This window comes from Clupea harengus, chromosome 13 (assembly GCF_900700415.2).
Source record: "Clupea harengus chromosome 13, Ch_v2.0.2, whole genome shotgun sequence".
NCBI lineage: Eukaryota > Metazoa > Chordata > Actinopteri > Clupeiformes > Clupeidae > Clupea > Clupea harengus.
In genome coordinates this window covers 29054824-29077323 of record NC_045164.1, presented here as the reverse complement: position 1 = coordinate 29077323, position 22500 = coordinate 29054824, and the positions used below count along the sequence as shown (strand labels likewise).

Below are 22500 nucleotides of genomic sequence, written 5' to 3'. Positions count from 1 at the left end.
AGGCTATACATGTAAGATGGTAGTATTGATATTTGAAAGCCTGGGGCATGTCCATAAGCTTTCGGTCAGTGGGCTACGACTGGCAGGACTTAGTAAGAGACAATCAAAACAACTAGCAAAGTTCTGCTCTGTATCAGCTGTTATAGGTAGTCTTGCTGTTTGGCGTAGGAGATGTTTCTTGTACCCATGAGTCACTAAGCTGTATTCAACCTCTGAGAAATGTTTGAATCCTTTCTGTACAGAATATGATTAGTGGATTCAAATAAATAATTTAAATGTGTGTGTGTGTGTGAGTGTGAGTGTGTGTGTGTGTGTGTGTGTGAGTGTGTGAGTGTGTGTGTGAGTGTGTGTGTGTGTGTGTGTGTGTGTGTTTGTGTGTGTGTGTGTGTGTGGTGACCTTATTCTAACCTTGTGCTTGACAATGACGCACGTCTTCAGTTTACCAGCCCGCCCCACCTAGCCCTTGACCTTTTAGTTCACACCTCGAACCCACCCCCACCTACCCCTCCCTAATCAATCACCTTTCAGTTCACACATCCAGGAATAACCCATCTACCCTTCTTTGTGTTGTCTCTGCAGGATGAACCCTGACCACGCCCACCTGAGGACCATCACACATGAACAATGCACATGGAATTCCTTCCCATACTCCTTTGCCATTCTAATTTGCATTCCAAAAGCTCCTGCAGCTGATTGGTTAGGCTTGAATCCAAGACGCTGATGGATCAGACAGAGGATGCACTATATTAACACCACATAGGGGAGACTGAACTCACCATTGTAAGGTAGACACTGGGATGCTCTGGATGGATACTGAACTCACCTTCGTAAGGTAGACACTGGGATAATTTTGATAGATACTGTATGTTTGTAATTCAATTTTGTTAGGTTTAACACTGGGATGCTTGGATAGATACTCTATGATTGTAATTCAACAAAAATACAACTCTACTGTAGTTCTTTATTTAACTATATTTTCCGTGCATTGAAGGAATGTTAGACTGGATTTCCTTTACAAAACAGAACTGAACTGACTGGTACTGGGATGCTCGGAATGATTATGTGTGTCATTCTTTGGAAGCATACTGTAGAAGTGTAAATCGCCAACAGTACAACTACACTGTAGTTCTTTTGTTGCACATGTTCACTATATGCAAATGTCTTGCATTGAATGAGGGTTTGACTTGATTTTCTTTGAAAAACAGAACTGAAGTCTGAAATGTCAGGACATACTGAAACATCACAACTGCTCATGTCAGTGAAGGAAGAGATCAAAAAAGAAGAATTTGATGATTTCCTGCAAGAGTATCTTTCTGCAATTCCGAAAGTGGAAGAAAAGCCTGGACTGGAAGCTGACTGTAAGACTGAAATATACACTTCACCAATCTTGACCCACAAAGAAGATGAGTATTCACCAGTGGAAATTAAACAGGAGGAAACATCTGATTTGAGAGAACATGGTCACCATGACTCTACTCCTACAGGTAAGTTGCACATTAGTTTGTATCATGAAAAACTAGAACAATGTGATAGTTAAAATGAATTGAATATGACATACATCATGCTAATATGAAGCTGCAAGGGAACTTTTTAACTATTTGTCTCTATCTGGTTGCTGCTAGCGTGTGTTAATATCTGTAAATGTGAACTTGTGTCAATATGAAGCTGCACAGGCACCCCAAGTGTTTCTACCAATTATAATTTAAGGAGTAAAATTGAAGAGACTGTAACATCAGCTGGATAACTGGCATACAATTTAATATGATAATGACAATAATGATAGATGTATTAATATTTCAACCCATTGGAACTAAGGTTAGTTACAGATGTATTGAAAAACAAAAATAAACCCCTCTGGCTTTATCTTGTGCTTTACCTAATGAAATGTAAGACATATTGAGAGAATAGAGATACCATGGGAGTACCTTAATTATGGGAAATAATTTGGAGTATGTTACATTTAAAACATTTAAAATGTCTGCCATCATTTTGTCTCCAGATCTCTACATGTCTCTGAATCTCTGCTTACATTTACAGTGCAGTCTGTAAGTGGATCATTTTATCCTAAAGGACTTCCAAGTACTATTCTAGCAAATAGCCAGTCATTGAAAAGCACATTACAAAAAATACAATACATGTGTTTTCAGTGTTGTAGTGCTAATGTAACAAATAAAGTAGAGTGAGGATATTATTAAAACAATTTCTTATTATGTTATAGGAGACGTTCAAAGGATCCATTCTAGCAAAAGGAGTACAGAGGAAAGAAGAAAGAATGTCATCAGACATCAGCAATCGAACGCAAGGAAGAAACAACATGAATGTCCCCAATGTTTCAAAACCTTTGCTGCACCTTCCGCTCTTGCAATTCATCAACGAACACACACAGGTGAAAAGCCATATCATTGTTCTCAGTGTAGAAAGTCTTTTAGTAGAAAGTCTTATCTCAAGACACACCTGATGATCCACACTGGGGAAAAGCCATATCAGTGTACTACATGTGAGAAGGGTTTCAGGAGTAGCAAAGAACTTAGAATCCACCAGATGACACACACAGGAGAAAAGCCCCATCAATGTTCTCAGTGTGGAAAGACTTTTAGTCAAATGAGTAGTCTCAAGAAACACCTGATGATCCACACTGGGGAAAAGCCATATCAGTGTTCTCAGTGTGGAAAGACTTTTAGTCAAATGGGTACTCTCAAGACACACCAGAGGGTCCATAGTGGAGAAAAGTCATATCATTGTTCTCAGTGTGGAAAGACCTTTAGTGAAATGGGTACTCTCAAGAAACACCAGAGAATCCACACTGGAGAAAAGCCCCATCAATGTTCTCAGTGTGGAAAGACTTTTAGTCAAATGGGTAGTCTCAAGATACACCTGATGATCCACACTGGGGAAAAGCCATATCAGTGTTCTCAGTGTGGAAAGACTTTTAGTCAAATGGGTACTCTCAAGACACACCAGAGGGTCCATAGTGGAGAAAAGTCATATCATGGTTCTCAGTGTGGAAAGACCTTTAGTGAAATGGGTACTCTCAAGAAACACCAGAGAATCCACACTGGAGAAAAGCCCCATCAATGTTCTCAGTGTGGAAAGACTTTTAGTCAAATGGGTAGTCTCAAGATACACCTGATGATCCACACTGGGGAAAAGCCATATCAGTGTTCTCAGTGTGGAAAGACTTTTAGTCAAATGGGTCATCTCAAGACACACCTGATGATCCACACTGGGGAAAAGCCATATCAATGTACTACATGTGGAAAGGGTTTCAGGAGTAGCAAAGAACTTAGAATCCACCAGATGACACATACTGGAGAAAAGCCACATCAGTGTTCTCAGTGTGGAAAGACTTTTAGTCGAATGGGTCATCTCAAGACACACCAGAGTATCCATACTAGAGAAAAGCCATATCATTGTTCTCAGTGTGGAAAGACTTTTAGTCAAATGGGTACTCTCAAGACACACCAGAGGGTCCATAGTGGAGAAAAGTCATATCATTGTTCTCAGTGTGGAAAGACCTTTAGTGAAATGGGTACTCTCAAGATACACCAGAGAATCCACACTGGAGAAAAGCCATACCATTGTTCTCAGTGTGGAAAGACTTTTAGTCAAATGAGTAGTCTCAAGATACACCTGATGATCCACACTGGGGAAAAGCCATATCAGTGTTCTCAGTGTGGAAAGACTTTTAGTCAAATGGGTCATCTCAAGACACACCAGAGGGTCCATAGTGGAGAAAAGTCATATCATTGTTCTCAGTGTGGAAAGACCTTTAGTGTAATGGGTACTCTCAAGATACACCAGAGAATCCACACTGGAGAAAAGCCATATCATTGTTCTCAGTGTGGAAAGACCTTTAGTGAAATGGGTACTCTCAAGATACACCAGAGAATCCACACTGGAGAAAAGCCATATCATTGTTCTCAGTGTGGAAAGACCTTTAGTGTAATGGCTACTCTCAAGAAACACCAGAGAATCCACACTGGAGAAAAGCCATATCATTGTTCTCAGTGTGGAAAGACTTTTAGTCAAACGGGTCATCTCAATAGACACCAGAGAATCCATCACGGGGAATAGCCATATCAATTTACTATACGTGGGAAGGGATTCAAATGTATCTCATATATCACTGTCCATTAGGTCACACATCAGTTCCAGTTCCGTATGATTCTATAAAATCAGCAATTTACTGCATTCCCCCTGATATTGCAACTTTAATTGTATATTGCGTTTTTAATTGCACAGATGTTACACCTTGATATTAAACTACAATTTATTGCTGCTTCTTCTGGCCTCCTAATGTTGGTATAAGGTTATGCACAGTCTGTCCCAACCAATGCCACTGCTTCATGTCCCATTCGTTTGATGTCAGGTGTGTGATGGACTGACGACCATGCTGAAGTTAGTGTGATGTTAGAAATTAGTTGTACGTTAAAAACATCCTTGGATCTATATCTGTTGTACTTTTTTTAAACTCAATAAAAAAACATTTCTCCAAATTAATGCATAATGATTTACAATGCATCTTGCATTTCCATAACATTCTAGTATGGCTGAAATGAGCATAAAAGCAATAATACTAATAACATCGTTATTATTATTGTTGTTTTGTGTTCTTGGGTGAGTTGTAAAGATTGTCTGACAAGCATATATACAATTACACAAATTATTTTGTTAGAAATGAATTAAATATAGTTAAACACAAATTAGACACATACATTTGCAATATACTGTAGTTACACATGTGATGTCATGAAAAGTAAAAGTAAGCTGTTGGCGATCAGAAGGTGGCTTTGCATTCTCACAATGCGTTTGATGTTGGTGCGCATTCTGTTTTTTTTTCCGATGCTTTGCATTTACTATTATCCACTTTTAATTTTTTATTGAAATCAACCTGTTTTTGTAAACTCTGTGGTCAGGCTCCAATCTATGTTACGGCTCGGCATTGACAGAATTCTCAAGAAGGACCCAGCTCCTGCCTCGGGTCATGACAGCATTCTCATGAAGGACCCAGCTCCTGCCTCGGGTCATGACAGCATACTCAAGAAGGACCCAGCTTCTGACTCGGTCTCCATTGCAAATAGACCTCCATTGACACCTGCTCTGCAGGTCTGGGTATTTGATGCAGCTTCAATGGCCTTCAACCCAAGATGGAATCCTCCTCATCCAGCATCAGATCTGCTGTTGCAGTCTTCCATAGAGAATACTGCCAAGAATTAGTGGGGAAAACATGAGCTGTTTATTACGAAATGCAACATGCAGTATGCAATAAAACAGTAAATTAAACAGATTAATTGTTTACATTCCATAACATCAGATCTGCTGTTGCAGTCTTCCATAGAGAAGACTCTTCATTTTTTTGTAGAACACTAGTTGTGGTAAATAGAAATTAAACCACTAAAAACATCAAATGGGGAAAAATCCTAAGAATTAGTGGGGAAAATATGAGCTGTTCATTACTAAATGCAACGTGCAGTATGCATTACAACAGTCATTTAAACTGATTAATTGTTGACGCTCCATGGACAAATTCATCAACAAGGATAGGCCTAACTATGTGGACATTGGAGCTCATTTTTTATAACTTAATTTCCAAAAGATATGGACACCCTGTTCAATAGATAATGAAGTTACCGCCATGTTGTGTTTTGAAGGGGGGTATTGTTTTACTTCAGAAATACACACACAAACATACAGTTTCAAAAGCTTTGAGGAACAATGGAGGGTTTCTTCAGTTTACCAGCCCACCCCACCTACCCCTTGACCTTTTAGTTCACACCTCGAACCCACCCCCACCTACCCCTCCCTACCCAATCACCTTTCAGTTCACACATCCAGGAATAACCCATCTACCCTTCTTTGTGTTGTCTCTGCAGGATGAACCTGACCACGCCCACCTGAGGACCATCACACGTGAACACTGCACATGGAATTCCATCCCATACTCCTTTGCCATTCTAATTTGCATTCCAAAAAAAGTTAAAACCCCCTGGCTTTATCGTGTGCTTTCCTCCATTAAATGTGAGATCTATTGAGAGAATAGAGATACCATGGGGATACCTCAATGATGGGATTTCATTTGCATCAAAGGATCAAAGGATCCATTCAGGCAAAAGGAGTACAGAGGAAAAAAGAAAGAAAATCATCAGACATCAGCAATCGAACACAAGGAAGAAAACACATGACAAAACCTTTGCTGCACCTTCTGTTCTTGCAATTCATCAATGAACACACACTGGAGAAATACCATATCAATGTTCTCAGTGTGGAAAGGCCTTTACTTTAAAGAGTCATCTCGAGACATCAGATAAACCATACTGGGAAAAAGCCATGTCAGGTTACTATATGTTGGAAGAATTTAAAGATTAGCTCAAATCTCACCACCCATCAGATCACACATACTGGATAAAAGCCACATCATTGTTCTGATTGTGGAAAGACTTTTAGTAACATTTCTCATTTCATAAGACACCAGAGGATTCATACTGGGGAAAAGCCCCATTATTGTGGAAAGGCCTTTAAGAGACTATTTACTCTCACGGTACACCAGAAAGTCCCTTCTGTAAAGTACAGGTGAAAAGAGGCTCCCTGCATTCTATGATCACATCCCCCCTGTACTGGTGGAAATTAGTGTTCTCAGTGTGGATTTATTTTATATATATTCACATGAACAATGTCAATTCCTGTGGTATTTTTAAAGTAAGGTACACAATAAAAAGGCCCTTAATAAATACATATATATTTTATATATATATTCACCCGAATAATGTCAATTCCTGTTGCATCCTAAAAGTAAGGTACACAATGAAAGGCCTTTAATATATAAATAATAATATATTGTTATTTCACATTACTAGTGTTTATTTCTGTAGTATTCTTAAAGTAAGGTAAACAATGAAAAGGCTCTTAAATTGTAACAAGTGTAAAACATTTAAATATTTAATATTTATATGTTATCAAACATATATTATGTTAATCTGATGAAAGGGGTTTCAGGTAAAGTGTTACTGTAGGAGCCAGAGTGGATAGTTTCAAGAACGATCATGACATTGTAAGAAATTAAGAAAGTTTCTTTGTTTTTGATGCAGCAATCTTTATTCCAGTAAATTGCAGTAATGAAGCGTGTGAAACATACTCTGGATTCAGTGGTGTAGGTCTGAACCACAAGCATCTCCAACTCCAGCCATATATAGAGTTTAAGAAGCGCGTGGAACATACTCTGGATTCAGTGGTGTAGGTCTGAACCACAAGCATCTCCAACTCCAGCCATATATAGCGTAATAGTAATAATAGTAATATATATACAGACATCCGGTGGTAAATACATGATACAAACAAGACCAGTTTAGTGGGTATACACTGTGCTCAAAGGTTTACTGTTACAGGGGTAAGGGGAGTAGGAACAGAGAAACATGTTGATGGTGGCAATATTATATATTGTATATAAATGCTAGCATAGGGTATGAGGTAGAGTAAGTGTACGGCAGTGCGGTGGCGGTGGGTGCAATTGGCAGAGGGTTTCTACGGGTAGACCGGGTGGAGAGATTACAGCAGCGTCCCATAGTGAAGATAGTCTGGATTAGGAGAAAAAGAAAAGGAACAGAGTGAGTGGGTAGAGTTTGGCTGTCCATATGCGTAGTTGAGGAGTAGTGGGGGTGAGGAGCAATGTTTCCACTTCCATCAGCAATTGGAACATGCTACAAGGGAGAGAGAACATTTTTGTTAGTAGACATTTATTTCAGAAACAGATAAGGAGATACCTTTGGGTAGTAGATTTATAGTAGGCAATATGGCCATTTTATCAGTATTATTATAAGCATTAGCAATGTGATATGAGAGGAAAGGGAGGGAGAGAGAGAGGGAGAGGGGCTGCCTGGCTAGGTGTAAGGGAATATTATTTAATATATTATTTAGATTTTAGTCCAGTTTAGTTGATTAGGGGGGTATTACATGTGTTTAGATTTGTTTGGTTTATGTAATTTTGTCTTACACTAGCATCTGTTTACCTATCTACCAAGTGGTCCATGGAGAGCATCACAGGATTGAGAGAACTATTATGAATACAATGAAAAGGCCTTTAATATACATATTTAATACAATATTTGTATTCATGTGAACCTTGTTTATTCCTGTTGTAGGAAGGTAGAAATGAAAAGGCCCTTAATATATAGATAAAAATATATTTTTATTTCACATTAATAGTGTTTATTTCTGTTGTATTCTTAAAGTTAGGTACACAATGAAAAGGCCCTTAATATATAGATAATAATATATTTTTATATCACATGAATAGTGTTTATTTCTGTTTTATTGTTATAGTGAGGTACACAATGAAAAGGCTCTTAAATTGTGCTTCAGCTGAGCACTCCACTGCCACCCTCAGTCAAAACATGAACAAATAAAAAGCTTTCAGAGTGAACTGGGGTAAATGTCTGGGATTTTGGTGCAAATGATAATGCCCTCTGTGTATTAAAAACATTAATAAAGTTTATTAAGTCACTTGGTTCCTATTTAACTCAGTTGTGTGTGTGTTTTTTAAGTTAGGCTTCACACTGGTATGTAGGTCTGATATTACCCTTATATCATTATTAAAATACAAACACACAGGCTTTCCACAGTTTACCAACCTATCCTCTTCTCCCTAATCACCTTTCAGTTCACACCTCCACCCCACCACCACCTACCCTCCTGTGTGGAGATTCTGCAGGCTAAGCTATAGCCACGCCCACCTTAGGGCCATCAGATATGTAAACGGTGCTCGTACGCATTCCTTCCAATAATCCTTTGGCATTCTGCATCACAAAGGTTCCTGCAGCTGATTGGATGAGCCACCTTTTTAAGGCAGACACTGGGGTGGTCTGGAAGTGTGTATGTGTAACTCACAGGCAGTACAACTATACTGCAGTTCTTGTTTGCACATCTTCACTATATTAGTCTTGAATTGAAGGAAAGTTAAAGGATTTATTTTGCAAAACAGAACTAAAATGTCAGGATGTACTGAACCATCACAACTGCTGATGTCAGTGAAGGAGGAGATAAAAGAAGAAGAATTTGATGATTTCCTGCAAGAGTATCTGTCTGCAATTCAGAAAGTGGAAGAAAAGCCTGGACTGGAACATGACTGTAAGACTGAATCAGAAAGATCCCCAACATTGGCCTGCAAAGAAGAAAAGTCTACACTGATGGGATTTAAAGAGGAAGATGAATCGGATTTAAGAGACTGTGATATTGATGACTCTTCGCCTACAAGTAAGTTGCAGATTATTTTGTATCAAGAGAAGCCAACTAACTATTGTGTCTGGATCTCTGTTTACATTTAGTTTGTTTACATTTATCCTATTGAACACTTTTGTCCTAAATGACTTCCACATGATGTACAATTCTAGGCAATACTTAAAAACATATTAAAATGTTTTGAAGAAGCTCTTTGTATAATGAAAATCTTGACAAATATGATAGTTAATTTGAAGTGAAAATTACATCATGTTAATATGAAGCTGCAAGGGCACCCAGAGGGTTTTGCCTATCGTAGCTTTTTAACTATCTGTCTCTAGCTTAGGGAACCATCTTCACATTTGGACGCTGCTAGTGTGTGTTAATATTACCTCATATTAATATGAACTTGTGTCAATATGAAGCTGCACAGGCACCCAAGGGTTTCTACCTCTTCTACCAATTATAATTTTACGAGCTAAATTGGAGAAACTTCTTCGTTTAGCTAGACAACTGGTATAATATTTGATATAATAATAATAGATTTTAAAGTATTTCATGCCATTGGAACTCAGACATTTATACTGTTATGAATAGGTTATTTAAAAGTTGATTTAAAACCCTTGGCTTTCTCTCCAAAATGAAATGTTAGGTCTGTTGAGGGAATAGTGATACCATGGGAAAACCATAATAATGGGATTTTATGTTATGTTGCATTTAAAATGCCTACTATCATTTTGTCTTCCAAGTGATATACTAAATTGGCAAATAGCCAGTCAATCCAAAATACATTGTTTTCAGTGTTAAACTGTGTAGTGTTAATGTAACAAATCGAGAATATCAATGATTTAGAATCGAGGATATGATATTAAAAATATTTTCTAATGTTATAGGAGACGTTCAAAGGATCCATTCTAGAAAAAGGAGTCCAGAGAAAAGAAGAAAGAAAATCATCAGACATCAGCAATCGAACGCAAGGAAGAAACAACATGAATGTCCCCAATGTTTCAAAACCTTTGCTGCACCTTCCGCTCTTGCAATTCATCAACGAACACACACAGGAGAAAAGCCCCATCATTGTTCTCAGTGTGGAAAGACTTTTAGTCAAATGGGTAGTCTCAAGACACACCAGAGTGTCCATAGTGGAGAAAAGTCATATCATTGTTCTCAGTGTGGAAAGACTTTTAGTCACATGTGTAATCTCAAGGAACACCAGAAGATCCATACTGGAGAAAAGCCATATCAGTGTACTACATGTGGGAAGGGTTTCAGGACTAGCAGAGAACTTCCCATCCACCAGATGACACATACTGGGGAAAAGCCATATCAGTGTTCTCAGTGTGGAAAGACCTTCAGTGCAGCAGGTGATCTCAATAGACACCATAGAATCCATACAGGTGAAAAGCCCCATCAGTGTTCTCAGTGTGGAAAGACTTTTAATCATATGAGTAATCTCAAGGATCACCTGAAGATCCATACTGGAGAAAAGCCATATCATTGTTCTCAGTGTGGAAAGACTTTTGGTAGAATGGGTCATCTCAAGACACACCAGAGGGTCCATAGTGGAGAAAAGTCATATCATTGTTTTCAGTGTGGAAAGGCCTTTACTCAAAAGGGTGATCTCAAGAAACACCAGAGAATCCACACTGGGGAAAAGCCATACCATTGTTCTCAGTGTGGAAAGACCTTTACTCAAATGGGTGAACTGAAGAGACACCAGATGATCCACACTGGAGAAAAGCCATACCATTGTTCTCAGTGTGGGAAGTGCTTTAATGCCAAAGGCAATCTCAAGACACATCAGAAAGTACATACTAGAGTAGCTCACACCTAACCACCCATTAGATCATGGATGAAAGGGGAAAGCCTTATCAGTGTCTTCAGTGTGGAAAGGCCTTTAATAGAATATCTAGTCTCAAGGTAAATCAGAAAATACATCCTAAAGGCCTCATCCATGCAGTACACAAAAAAAGCGCAATGTTCATCAGAGGACGCAAGCAGGAGAACAGGCTTACCGGACAAAAACCTTACAAAAATACTTGATCTATGCAAAGACTGAAAAAAACACATCAGTGTTCTTAGTGTGGAAAGGCCTTTCGCCGAACGTCTCATCTCAAGAAGTACTAGAGGATCCATTCATATGATGTGCTGCCATATTATATATAGATGTATCCATGAATCACTGATGACCAAGCTACTGATGGCGACGTATGAAATGCTGCCCTGCTAACACATGATGGAGTATCACTTAGTGTAATATTTTGGATTTTATGAGTTTTAAACTAAATGTGAAGTACATGATGAAGTATTATTTCTTCATATTTGAAACGTGAGATGTGGTAGAGATTGAAATTAAAATTGAGTACAAAAATTATTTGAGTGTTTTTTCAAGTATGTACAGTATATGTGGGGTGGGGGGGATTTGTGTTTGGGTGTGTACAACATGTAATTGACAAGCAGCAGTTAGCGCTTGTACAAAAAAAAGTAGTGTTTGTGCGAGCACCCGAGATTGATGGCCTAAACAGCACCTCATATGGAGATTGTCTACAGCTCATAGATGTGTTGAGTGTCAGAGACGAGATTGATGGCCTAAACAGCACCTCATATGGAGATTATCTACAGCTCAAAGATGTGTTGAGTGTCAGAGACGAGATTGATGGCCTAAACAGCACCTCATATGGAGATTATCTACCGCTCAAAGATACTGTATGTTGAGTGTCAGAGACGAGATTGATGGCCTAAACAGCACCTCATATGGAGATTATCTACCGCTCAAAGATGTGTTGAGTGTCAGAGACGAGATTGATGGCCTAAACAGCACCTCATATGGAGATTATCTACCGCTCAAAGATACTGTATGTTGAGTGTCAGAGACGAGATTGATGGCCTAAACAGCACCTCATATGGAGATTATCTACCGCTCAAAGATACTGTATGTTGAGTGTCAGAGACGAGATTGATGGCCTAAACAGCACCTCATATGGAGATTATCTACCGCTCAAAGATGTGTTGAGTGTCAGAGACGGGGAAGAAAGAAAGAGGACATGGGGAGGGCGGGAGGGAATACAGTATTGTCATTGAAAAGGGTAGACACAAAAAAACATGACTACCTCAAGAAAACAGGCTCTGCACTCACTGTATTAATGGGGTGGATGATGAGTGTCTTTTCCTGACAGAATGTAATAACTACAACAACAGAGGACATTTGCTCTGGGTTTAGAAAAATATAAAGAGAAGAAAGATGATCATGCCTTAATCATTTTTGTTCACATGAATAGGGTTTACGCCTGTTGTAATCTTAAAGTAAGAATTAAAGATAAATCAAAGCAAACATCTTGAATGACCACTTGAGAGCAATGACAGTATTGTAAACAGAAATGTCAAACAGTTACTGCAGCTGTGTAAAAGCCTGGGTCTGTTCATTCCTTATGGTGGAAGGACAGGTGACTCTCTGGGTAGATTCACCTACTGCTCCCCTCTCAGCAGTAGTGCAGTAGCTCATGCAGTCACAGATCCAAGTCTTATCATGTCTAAAAAAGAACAATAACCCTGAAACATCATCTGAAACAATAAACAAACACCTCTCCTCATTCTCTCCAAACTCTCATATTTCTGTGGAAAAATCTCTCTCAATATGAGGGTGAACCTCATAGCAAGTATTCAAATTGAAAATATGATATTGTTTTTAAAAACCTCTACAGGGAAAATAAATTAGATCCTGCTCAAGAACCATTGACTGATGAATTACACAAACTAGAATAACCTGGACTCTCCTGTATCTCCAATTTAACTAAATGAAAAAATTCAACAAATCAAAAACAAAGAAAACGCATGTGGCTGATGGAAAACCTCTCTCTCTCTCTCTCTCTCCTTCTCTCTCTATCTCTCTCTCTCTTTCTCTCTCTCTGTCCTTCTCTCTCTCTCTCTCTTTCTTTCACAGGTGTAGAAACTATCTCTCTCTGAAACCTCCATTTAAGAAAACTGATGTAATTATGTAAATTCGGTCTTTATTAAAATAAATCATGACACAGCGTCTCATCATCTCATTAATATAGCAGCATGAATGTTGGCATATTCGCTAATTAGGCTGAAAGCTGTAACAATTGACAGTGTTGATGTTTGTGATATGTTCTGTGATGTAGGTTGGATTAATAACCTGATGCAGACTGAAGAAGAGGGTTTCTTTAGCTGGGTAACTTCAGTAGAGTGAGACATGTAGTTTTGATCGTTAGCCTTCTGCAGACTGAAGAAGAGGGTTTCTTTAGCTGGGTAACGTCAGTAGTCACTGGGCAGGAACACATGGCTGAATACAGGTGTATCCTTGAACCACTGATAATCAAGCTACTTATGGGGATGTATGAAATGTTGTGATTCATGCATGTGATGTCTGTGTTACTCTGCTACCTGCATGGCTATATTGTAATGTCTGCTGGTAAGTCTGTGTCTGTGATTTTAGTGGGATTACTGCAAAAAAATAAAGCTTTAAATTAGGTGAATTGCTGGATGAAATCATGAAATATATGTAAACTGAAGAAGAGGGTTTCTATAGCTGGGTAACTTCAATAGAGTTCCCAATCCCACCTGTCTTCTAATTCCACATCAGTTTTCAGTTCACACCCCCACCCCCCTACTACACTCCTTCTCTCTGCACTTTCTGCAGGCTGAGCTATGACCAAGCCCACCTGAGGACCATCAGACGTGTAAACAGTGCTCATACATATGGAATTCCTAACCATAATCCTTTGGCTTGCTAGTTTAGATTCCAGAAAGCTCCTGCAGCTGGTTGGTTAGGTTTGATTTCAAGAAGCTAATGGGTTAGATAGAAGGTGCATTATATTAACAGCACAGAGTGGAGTCAGATTACTGAACTCACATATGTAAGTGATTATAAGGTTACTGATGGGTGTGAATGAAATGTAGGCTCCCAATCATTCTCATGGTGGCTATATGGCCTATTTACCTCCATATTTATATTATGTTTGCTGGTGAACCTCTATGTAGATAAAAGTCTGTTCCTGTTTGTTTAGTAAGATCACCACCACAAATAAAGCTTTTTTTTATCATTCTGTGTTCTGTGTTTATTCCTGTTGTATTCTTAAAGTAAGTAACACGATGAAAAGGCCCTTCAATTCTACTTCAGCTGAGCATTCCATTGCCACCCACAGTCAAAACATAAACAAATAAAAAGGATTTCTGTACAAAGGCCGACGCCATTAAAACTCAATGATGCAATGATGCTCAGAGGACACACACAAGAGAACAGGCTTATCGGAGAAAAAGTTTACAAAAATACTTGATATATGCAATGACTGAAATATACGCCGACCAATTATCAGCAACCTTGACCTGCAAAGAAGAAAAGTAATTTCTTGTTGGAAATTAAAGAAGAAGAAATCCATCACCTTTTTACTTTTAACATTTAAAGGCATGAATTTTAGTTTGTTGACTTCAACTTGTGCTTTAGTCGAACTAAAGGACAGATTCTTGAGAGATACTATGGGAATGTCTTTACCATGGGCTACTATGAGCTGTTTGTTACACATTCATTTTAAGCGATGTAAGAAATGAAGGAAGTTTCTTTGTTTCTGATGCAGCAATCTTTATTCGGAGACGGAAGGCACAGGCTCAACACAACACAAGCATCAAAATCTGTCAATGGCAAAGGCAATGCCTTCGAACAGTGAAAAGAAAATGTCGGGATCACGGTCATTGAATTTTGGCAGAAACCTAACCATACTTGATAAAGTCTCTATTCCACCCCCCCTCGATGACCTAGAGGAGTCTCCAGTTCTACCCTCCTGCAACTTCCCTTCGTCTATTAATCTTAACCTCTCTATCTCTACAACCCGATCATTGTCTCCCCGTCTCTCGTTTATTTTAAATTTTTCAAATTCAAATTCCCGTTCCTTCACCTTCTCTTCCCGATCTTTATCTCCTCGAATCATCTTTTCTAATTCCAACTGGCGATCCTTCTCTCTCTCCGCATTTTGCATTTTTAGCAGCTCCATTTGTTGCTCAAAACTGAGGTAATTTCTCCGCGCAGGGGAACCTGACTCTGAGCGTGTTGGAGTCGAGGCTGCTGTGGGATTTAAAGGATAGGAGCTTGCCACTATTATGGACCTCTCTACTAATCCCCTCTCCACTCCCTCCTTTAACTCCTGTTTCCTAAGCTCTTTCGGCAACGTTTCGTTGAACTTGTAATGTTCTGCCACTTCCCGCAACTGATTCTTCGTGAGCCCCTCCAAATACCCCTCTGTCGGAGACTCGAAAAACTCTGCCATCGCTTCCATTTCCAATGCCTACTCTTACCCTGCAACCATAGACGCCCCAACCGATCTGACCCAGGTCTACCAATGCTTTCTCCCTAATCGTGTTCTTTACCCGGTGGCTCAGACGCGACCGTGCACAACCGGTAATTAAGCACAGGTGTATAACCACCCAATCACAAAACCCCAACCGACTAGAGCTTCCCCGCATCTACCTCCAAAACACAGTTCTAGCCTATTTCCAAACCTAGTCTTCAGTGTGCCCACCTGCAATTGAGCTGCTAACCAACTCCAACGCGTCCGACACACCCACGAAAAACAACAAACTCTTACAAGCACGGCCAAAACAACAAACAGCGGTAAGCGCTCTTAACCTGCGCAGGGGTTTGCGTTTGCTCAGTAGGTACTCACCTACTATCACCACCCAGTTACCACTACACCTGCACCCAATTTTCCCCAGCCTGCACAGCGTATCTGTTGCAGCGAGAGCCAACAGCTGCAATCACTTCCAAGAGTGACTTCCCTCCTCCACGACAACCCAACGAAAACAATAAAAGTTTAACACTTACCAATTTCCGCGTGTGTCTCCCCCAATTTGCAATACCCTTCCTGCTGCACCGGCAGTTTTGTGCCTGTCAGCATAAAAGGCCAATATCCCGATCTATAAAATCAATACAGCTTTACCACCACTCTTCCCCAATGAGTGGATGAAAAAGTTGTCTTACCAGATTCCCGGAAAAAATCCCAGCGAGCCCCCACGTGTTACGAGCCCAGGCACGAAACAAGAAGGGGAGGCCACGCAGAATTTAGGATAATAATAATAATAATGATATATTTATTAATGATTTACAAGTTTATATAGTTATCTAATAATTATAGCAAACGTGTGGTGAAGATCAGTGTTGTGAAGAGAAACAAAAGATGCAATGTAAAGTCAGGTAAATGGTAATATAAGCAAACGACGACGATAATCCAAAACCAACGACACTCCAAAACCAACGACAATCCAAATCCAATTTCTATCCAAATCCAACGACCAACCCAACGCTCTCCCGACTGCCATCTGATCAGGGCTTTTGTAGCCCAACCAATCATGGGTTACACCTGGGGTACACCTGCTTCCCATTACCTGCTAATGAAACAGAGACAGAACAGATATGCAAATATCCTGGCGCGGGGCCTAGACCCGCCAGGGTCGTAACAATCTGTAAATGTTCACGCAGGTCTCCAGACTGGAGAGAAATTCTACAGGATCCTGTCTCCCAGGTTCAAATTTTCCCACACTCTTTACCACTACTTCTAACTCTGAGGGGGTAAGGCATTTGATTGTGTGTGACATAACCTCATCTCCACTTGCTCCATTACGCACAGTGGTGGAGTGAATTGGTGCCATTGGGTATTTAACCGTGACACCTGGATATTGGCACCGACTATACCGTGAATCTGAATGTTTCTCCCAACATTCCTCATTTCCAGCGTTGCTGCTGCTAATATCAGATGTGCAATTGGAGAACTGGCTAACCCTATGTACCACCATATCTAACTCACCTGACAACACTTCCACTGTTGATTTCAACAAGTTGTTTTTAGCCTTGAAAGTTTCCATTTCTTTCTAAAACTGCACATTTTCCATTTTCAAAAAATGTCTATGTGTGCCGCCCCGTCATTAAGACGTGATAAGAGTGAATTATTATCTTCTTTCAGTAGGTCTCTCTCTGCTTCTACCTCGTCTAATCTTTTCTTGGTCACTTTGTATGTGGCAAGAAGTCCTTGAAGGGCATTTGCAACTTTCCCTTTTTTGTGTTTTGGTATCTTGGAATAATTTCCGAACCGGGACCCTGCCCACTCGTAGGGCTTATCCTCTGTGTTCCCTATTCCGTCAAACATTCCATGCGAACCGTGTTTTGTGATGTATTGAACAATAATATCTTCCATTCTAAAGTTAAAACTAAATTCTAACAACAACAATCTCCTTTTATATCAGTCAATCTTGATATTATGCTTCGTATGTCATGTATTGGCTAGGCTATGAAGTATCCGTGAAACAATGAAATAACCTCTTTCAACAGTCAACCGCGTACACAATTCAAATTATTTCTCTTTCCCGTTACGTCGGATCCTATCACAAGCTTATGGATTTGTGCCGTAAAATCTGAATGTATGTCTATAATGCTTCATGTTCAACAACTGGCTATTATCCGGTCAATTTATGCCACAATTCGTCGGGCTGACTACACTTTTTCTTCACACTTATTCTTCACACCAATACACCGGTTAATAATGATGCCACTTTCAGTCGAGCACAACTACATTACTTAGTGTTCTTGAAATTTCCTTGGGCCACAGTACTTCGGGCCTTAATCACACCACTTCGGTTTTCATCTACTTGTTTCAGTTACTTTAGAAACTTTTCACGGTCTGGGCCTCTTTGTTTCAGTTACTTTAGAAACATATTCTGATACAATTCTACTACCACACTACTTCGGGCTGATTCAGTTACTTTAGAATCTTTAGGAAAGTTGCACAGAGTTAACCCACAACCGGACACCTCCTGCTTATTAATGGAACAAAGACATGAAACAGATTATCTCTATCCTTAAACCTCCTTTCTAGGTTGTTTTAAATTTGCAAATTTCCTGAAACAAAAGAATAGTAGAATACTTACCAATTCCCCTCTTCTTTTTTTTGGAAATTGCAAGATGGGTGGCTCGCCAATTGTAAGAAATGAAGGAAGTTTCTTTGTTTCTGATGCAGCGATCTTTATTCCAGTAAAGTGCAGTAACGGAGCACGTAGAACATACTCCGGATTCAGCGGTGTAGGTCTGAACCACCAGCATCTCCAATTCTAGCCATATATACTGTTCTAAGACACCTCCTAGGCTTCTAATGGAAATGAGCTAGGCTTGTAATGCAAACAGGTCTGACTGAGATGGTTCTCAATGGCCTCCCCCATTCCCATACTATGATTAATTGCAGTCACTCACTCCTTTGCTTCCTGACCCCAGGTGTCTGTGCAAATCCAGTGTGGGGACCTTTCCTTTGTGACCATGATAAGATAACCATTTGGGATATTCTGCTGGCCAACTTTTGGTGGTCACAGCAGCTGCTTGATCATGAATCTTACAGCGACTTCCAAGCAAGGTAAACATTTAGGGAAAAGGCTTTTTCACCAAAAGACTCCAACAAAAGAGAACAAGACAAGAAAGTAAAGTGTAAAACATTTAAATATTTATATGTTATAAAACATATGTTACCTTAGTCTGATGAAGGGGGTTTCAGGTAAGGTGTTACTGTAGAAGCACCAGTGGATAGTTTCAAAAACCATCATGAAATACATGCAGACTGAAGAAGAGGGTTTCTATAGCTGGGTAACTTCAGTATAGTGAGAAATGTAGTTTGGATCTTTAGCCTTCTGCAGACTGAAGAAGAGGGTTTTTGTAGCTGGGTAACTTCTGTAGTCACTGAGGAAGAACACATGGCTGAATGCAGGTGTTTACATGAGTCACTGATGATCAAGCTACAGATGGGTGTGTATGAAATGTAGGCTCCCATTCATATTCTCATGGTGTCTATATGGCTTCTTTAACTGAATGTGTATGTTATCTCTTATTGTTTGCTGATATATCTCTATGTAGGTACGAGTCTGTTCCTGTGTTTTCAGTGAGAGTACTGCCAAAATGGCCTTTTTAATGATGTTTACTGTATTTATTTCTGTTCTATTATTAATGTAGGTTACTTAAGCATAGGAGTGCAGACATTCTAGCAGGGCAAGATACTCCACTGCCTCCAACATTCAAAGAAAACTAACAAATTAAAAGTGTTCATTGTTAACAGGGCTAAATATCTGGGATACTGGTGCCAGGATATGACCCTGCGTGTACTTTATCATAATCTATTATTTTAGGTGTGTTTAATTGTGATGGTACTGAATCACTGATGGTCAGGCTACTAAGGGGTCTGTATAAGACATAGGCACCCATTCATTGGGTCTATGGTGTCTATATGGCTTCTTTACCTGCAGGTTTATAATTTAATGTATGCTGGTGTATGGGTATGTGGATACAAGTATTTTCCTGTTTGTTTTTGGGACGTTCTACGAAAAAAAAGGAAAGTTCTGTGAATTGACTGTTGTGTTCTTAATGTAGGGTACCTAATCATAGGAGTGCAGACATTGCAGTTGAGCAAGATATTCCACTATCATTCACAGTCAGAGCAAAGCACAAATAAAAAGTCTTCTGAATTAACACACACAAAAACACACAAAGCTTTAAGAAAGATTGGAAGCCTTTATGCAGGTCTCATACTTTTTTAATCCTCTGTCCTCATATCAAGTTATACACTATTATGAAACATACTTGCATTCACACACACAAACACATATGTCTTTTTAAATACACACACAAACATACAGTTTCAAAAGCTTTGAGGAAAATTGGAGGGTTTCTTCAGTTTACCAGCCCATCTCCCACCTACCCCATGACCTTTTAGTTCACACCTCCAGCCCACCCCCATATAGCCTTCCCTACCAAATCACCTTTTAGTTCACACATCCAGCAATAGCCCATCTACCCTCCTTTGTGTTGTCTGCAGGTTGAACCCTGACCTGGCCCACCTGAGGACCATCACACGTGAACACTGCAAATTCCTTCCCATACTCCTTTGTCATTCTAATTTGCATTCCAAAAGCTCCAGCAGCTGATTGGTTAGACTTGAATCCGAGAAGCTGATGGATCAGACAGAGGATGCACTATATTAACACCACATAGGGGAGACTGAACTCACCATTGTAAGGTAGACACTGGGATGCTCTGGATGGATACTGAACTCACCTTCGTAAGATAGGAACTGGGATGCCCTGGATGGATACTGAACTCACCGTTGTAAGGTAGACACTGGGATGCTCTGGGTGGATACTGCATGTGTGTTTTTGTATATTGCAACAACAGTACAACTATATTGTAGTTCTTTGTTTAACAAATCATCCTTATATTGGAGGAATGTTGGACTGGATGTCCTTTTGCAAAACAGAGCTGAATTGACTGGCACTGGGATGCTCTGGAGGAGTAAGTGTGTAATTCTTTGGAAACATATTGTAGAAGTGTAAGTCTTCAACAGTTCAACTAAACTGTAGTTCTTTTGTGCATTTTCTTTGAGAAACAGAACTGAAGTCTGAAATGTCAGGACATACTGAAACATCACAACTGCTCATGTCAGTGAAGGAAGAGATCAAAGAAGAAGAATTTGATGATTTCCTGCAAAAGTATCTTTCTGCAATTCGGAAAGTGGAAGAAAAGCCTGGACTGGAAGCTGACTGTAAGACTGAAATATACACATCACCAACCTTGACCCACAAAGAAGAAAAGTATTCACCATTGGAATTTAGACAGGAAGAAACATCTGATTTGAGTGAATATGGTCAAGATGACTCTACTCCTGCACGTAAGTTGTACATTAATTTGATGTAATAGAAAATCTGATCTTTAATATGAAATCATGTTAATATGAAGCTGCAAGGGCACACAAATTGTTTCTATCTGTCTCTAGCTTAGGGAACCATCTTCATATATGGCCACTGATAGCGTGTGTTATTATTGACGTAGTTAATATCTGTGAATATGAACTTGTGTCATTATGAAGATGCACAAGGGTTTCTACCTTTTCTACCTCTTATCATTTATAAGAGTTATCTTGAGGAAACTGTAACATCAGCTAGATAACGTATTTGTAATTGTATAATGTTTAATATAATAATGATAATAATAAATAAATAATATTTCATTCCATTGGAACTCTGCCATTCATATAGTTTAATGTAATTTAAAAGTTGATTTAAAAACAAAAGTGAATCTCCCCTGGCTTTATCTTGAGCTTTACTCAAATAAACGTGAGACTTAGAGAATAGAGGTACCATCGGAATACCTTAATGATGGGATATAATTTGCAGTCTGTTACATTTAAAATGCCTGTCATCATTCTGTATCCAGATCTGTAACTCATGTGCCTGTATCTCTGCATACATTTACAGTGCAGTCTCTAGGGGTTCACTTTTAGCCTAAGGGACTCCCAAGTGATAAAGTATTCTAGCAAATAGCCAGTCAATCAAAACCACATTGTTTCCAGTGTTGTAGTGGACAAACAACAAATAGAGGAGAGGGGATATTATTTAAAAAATATTTTCTAATGTTACAGGAGAATTTCAAAGGATCCATACTAGCAAAAGGAGTACAGAGGAACAAATAAAGAAAGTCATCAGACATCAGCAATCGAACGCAAGGAAGAAACAACATGAATGTCCCCAATGTTTCAAGAACTTTGCTGCACCTTCTGCTCTTGCAATTCATCAACGAACACACACAGGAGAAAAGCCACATCATTGTTCTCAGTGCGGAAAAACCTTTAGTCGAATGTCTCATCTCAAGAACCACCAGAGGATCCATACTGGAGAAAAGTCATATCATTGTTCTCAGTGTGGAAAGACTTTTAGTGAAATGGGTAGTCTCAAGAGACACCAGAGGATCCACACTGGGGAAAAGCCATACCATTGTTCTCAGTGTGGAAAGACCTTTACTCAAATGGGTGAACTGAAGAGACACCAGATGATCCACACTGGAGAAAAGCCATATCAGTGTACTACATGTGGAAAGGGTTTCAGGAGTAGCAAAGAACTTAGAATCCACCAGATGACACATACTGGAGAAAAGCCACATCAGTGTTCTCAGTGTGGAAAGACTTTTAGTCAAATGGGTCATCTCAAGACACACCAGAGGATCCATACTGGAGAAAAGTCATATCATTGTTCTCAGTGTGGAAAGACTTTTAGTGAAATGGGTAGTCTCAAGAGACACCAGAGGATCCACACTGGGGAAAAGCCATACCATTGTTCTCAGTGTGGAAAGACCTTTACTCAAATGGGTGAACTGAAGAGACACCAGATGATCCACACTGGAGAAAAGCCATATCAGTGTACTACATGTGGAAAGGGTTTCAGGAGTAGCAAAGAACTTAGAATCCACCAGATGACACA

General features: G+C 39.4%; 3 protein-coding genes and 1 long non-coding RNA gene across 4 annotated transcripts in view; all 4 read left to right on the top strand.

The window, feature by feature from the left end:
• Window positions 1-2269, top strand: part of LOC116223149 — a 5841-nt gene extending 3572 nt beyond the window's left edge. Inside the window, exons 2-5 of the long non-coding RNA XR_006152759.1 lie at window positions 580-832; window positions 1206-1484; window positions 2000-2045; window positions 2219-2269. This is a non-coding gene — a long non-coding RNA (uncharacterized LOC116223149). The remainder of the gene's footprint in view (window positions 1-579; window positions 833-1205; window positions 1485-1999; window positions 2046-2218) is intronic.
• A 97-nt stretch (window positions 2270-2366) lies between these two features.
• Window positions 2367-4776, top strand: LOC122128510 (zinc finger protein 658B-like). The gene has a single exon (XM_042709659.1). The coding sequence runs from the start codon at window positions 2458-2460 to the stop codon at window positions 4072-4074; it is 1617 nt and encodes a 538-aa protein (XP_042565593.1). The 5' UTR covers window positions 2367-2457; the 3' UTR covers window positions 4075-4776.
• Window positions 4777-10168: 5392 nt separating this feature from the next.
• LOC116223150 (zinc finger protein 239-like) lies at window positions 10169-11275 on the top strand (the record flags this gene model as incomplete). The annotated part of the gene is made up of 1 exon (XM_042709663.1): window positions 10169-11275. A coding segment is annotated over one exon (876 nt), but the record flags the coding sequence as incomplete, so codon positions are not given.
• A 9622-nt stretch (window positions 11276-20897) lies between these two features.
• On the top strand, window positions 20898-22495 carry LOC116223116 (zinc finger protein 239-like; the record flags this gene model as incomplete). Its single annotated transcript, XM_042709500.1, has 3 exons — window positions 20898-20915; window positions 21114-21123; window positions 21666-22495. Coding segments are annotated over exons 1-3 (858 nt in total), but the record flags the coding sequence as incomplete, so codon positions are not given.
• Window positions 22496-22500: the final 5 nt, after the last annotated feature.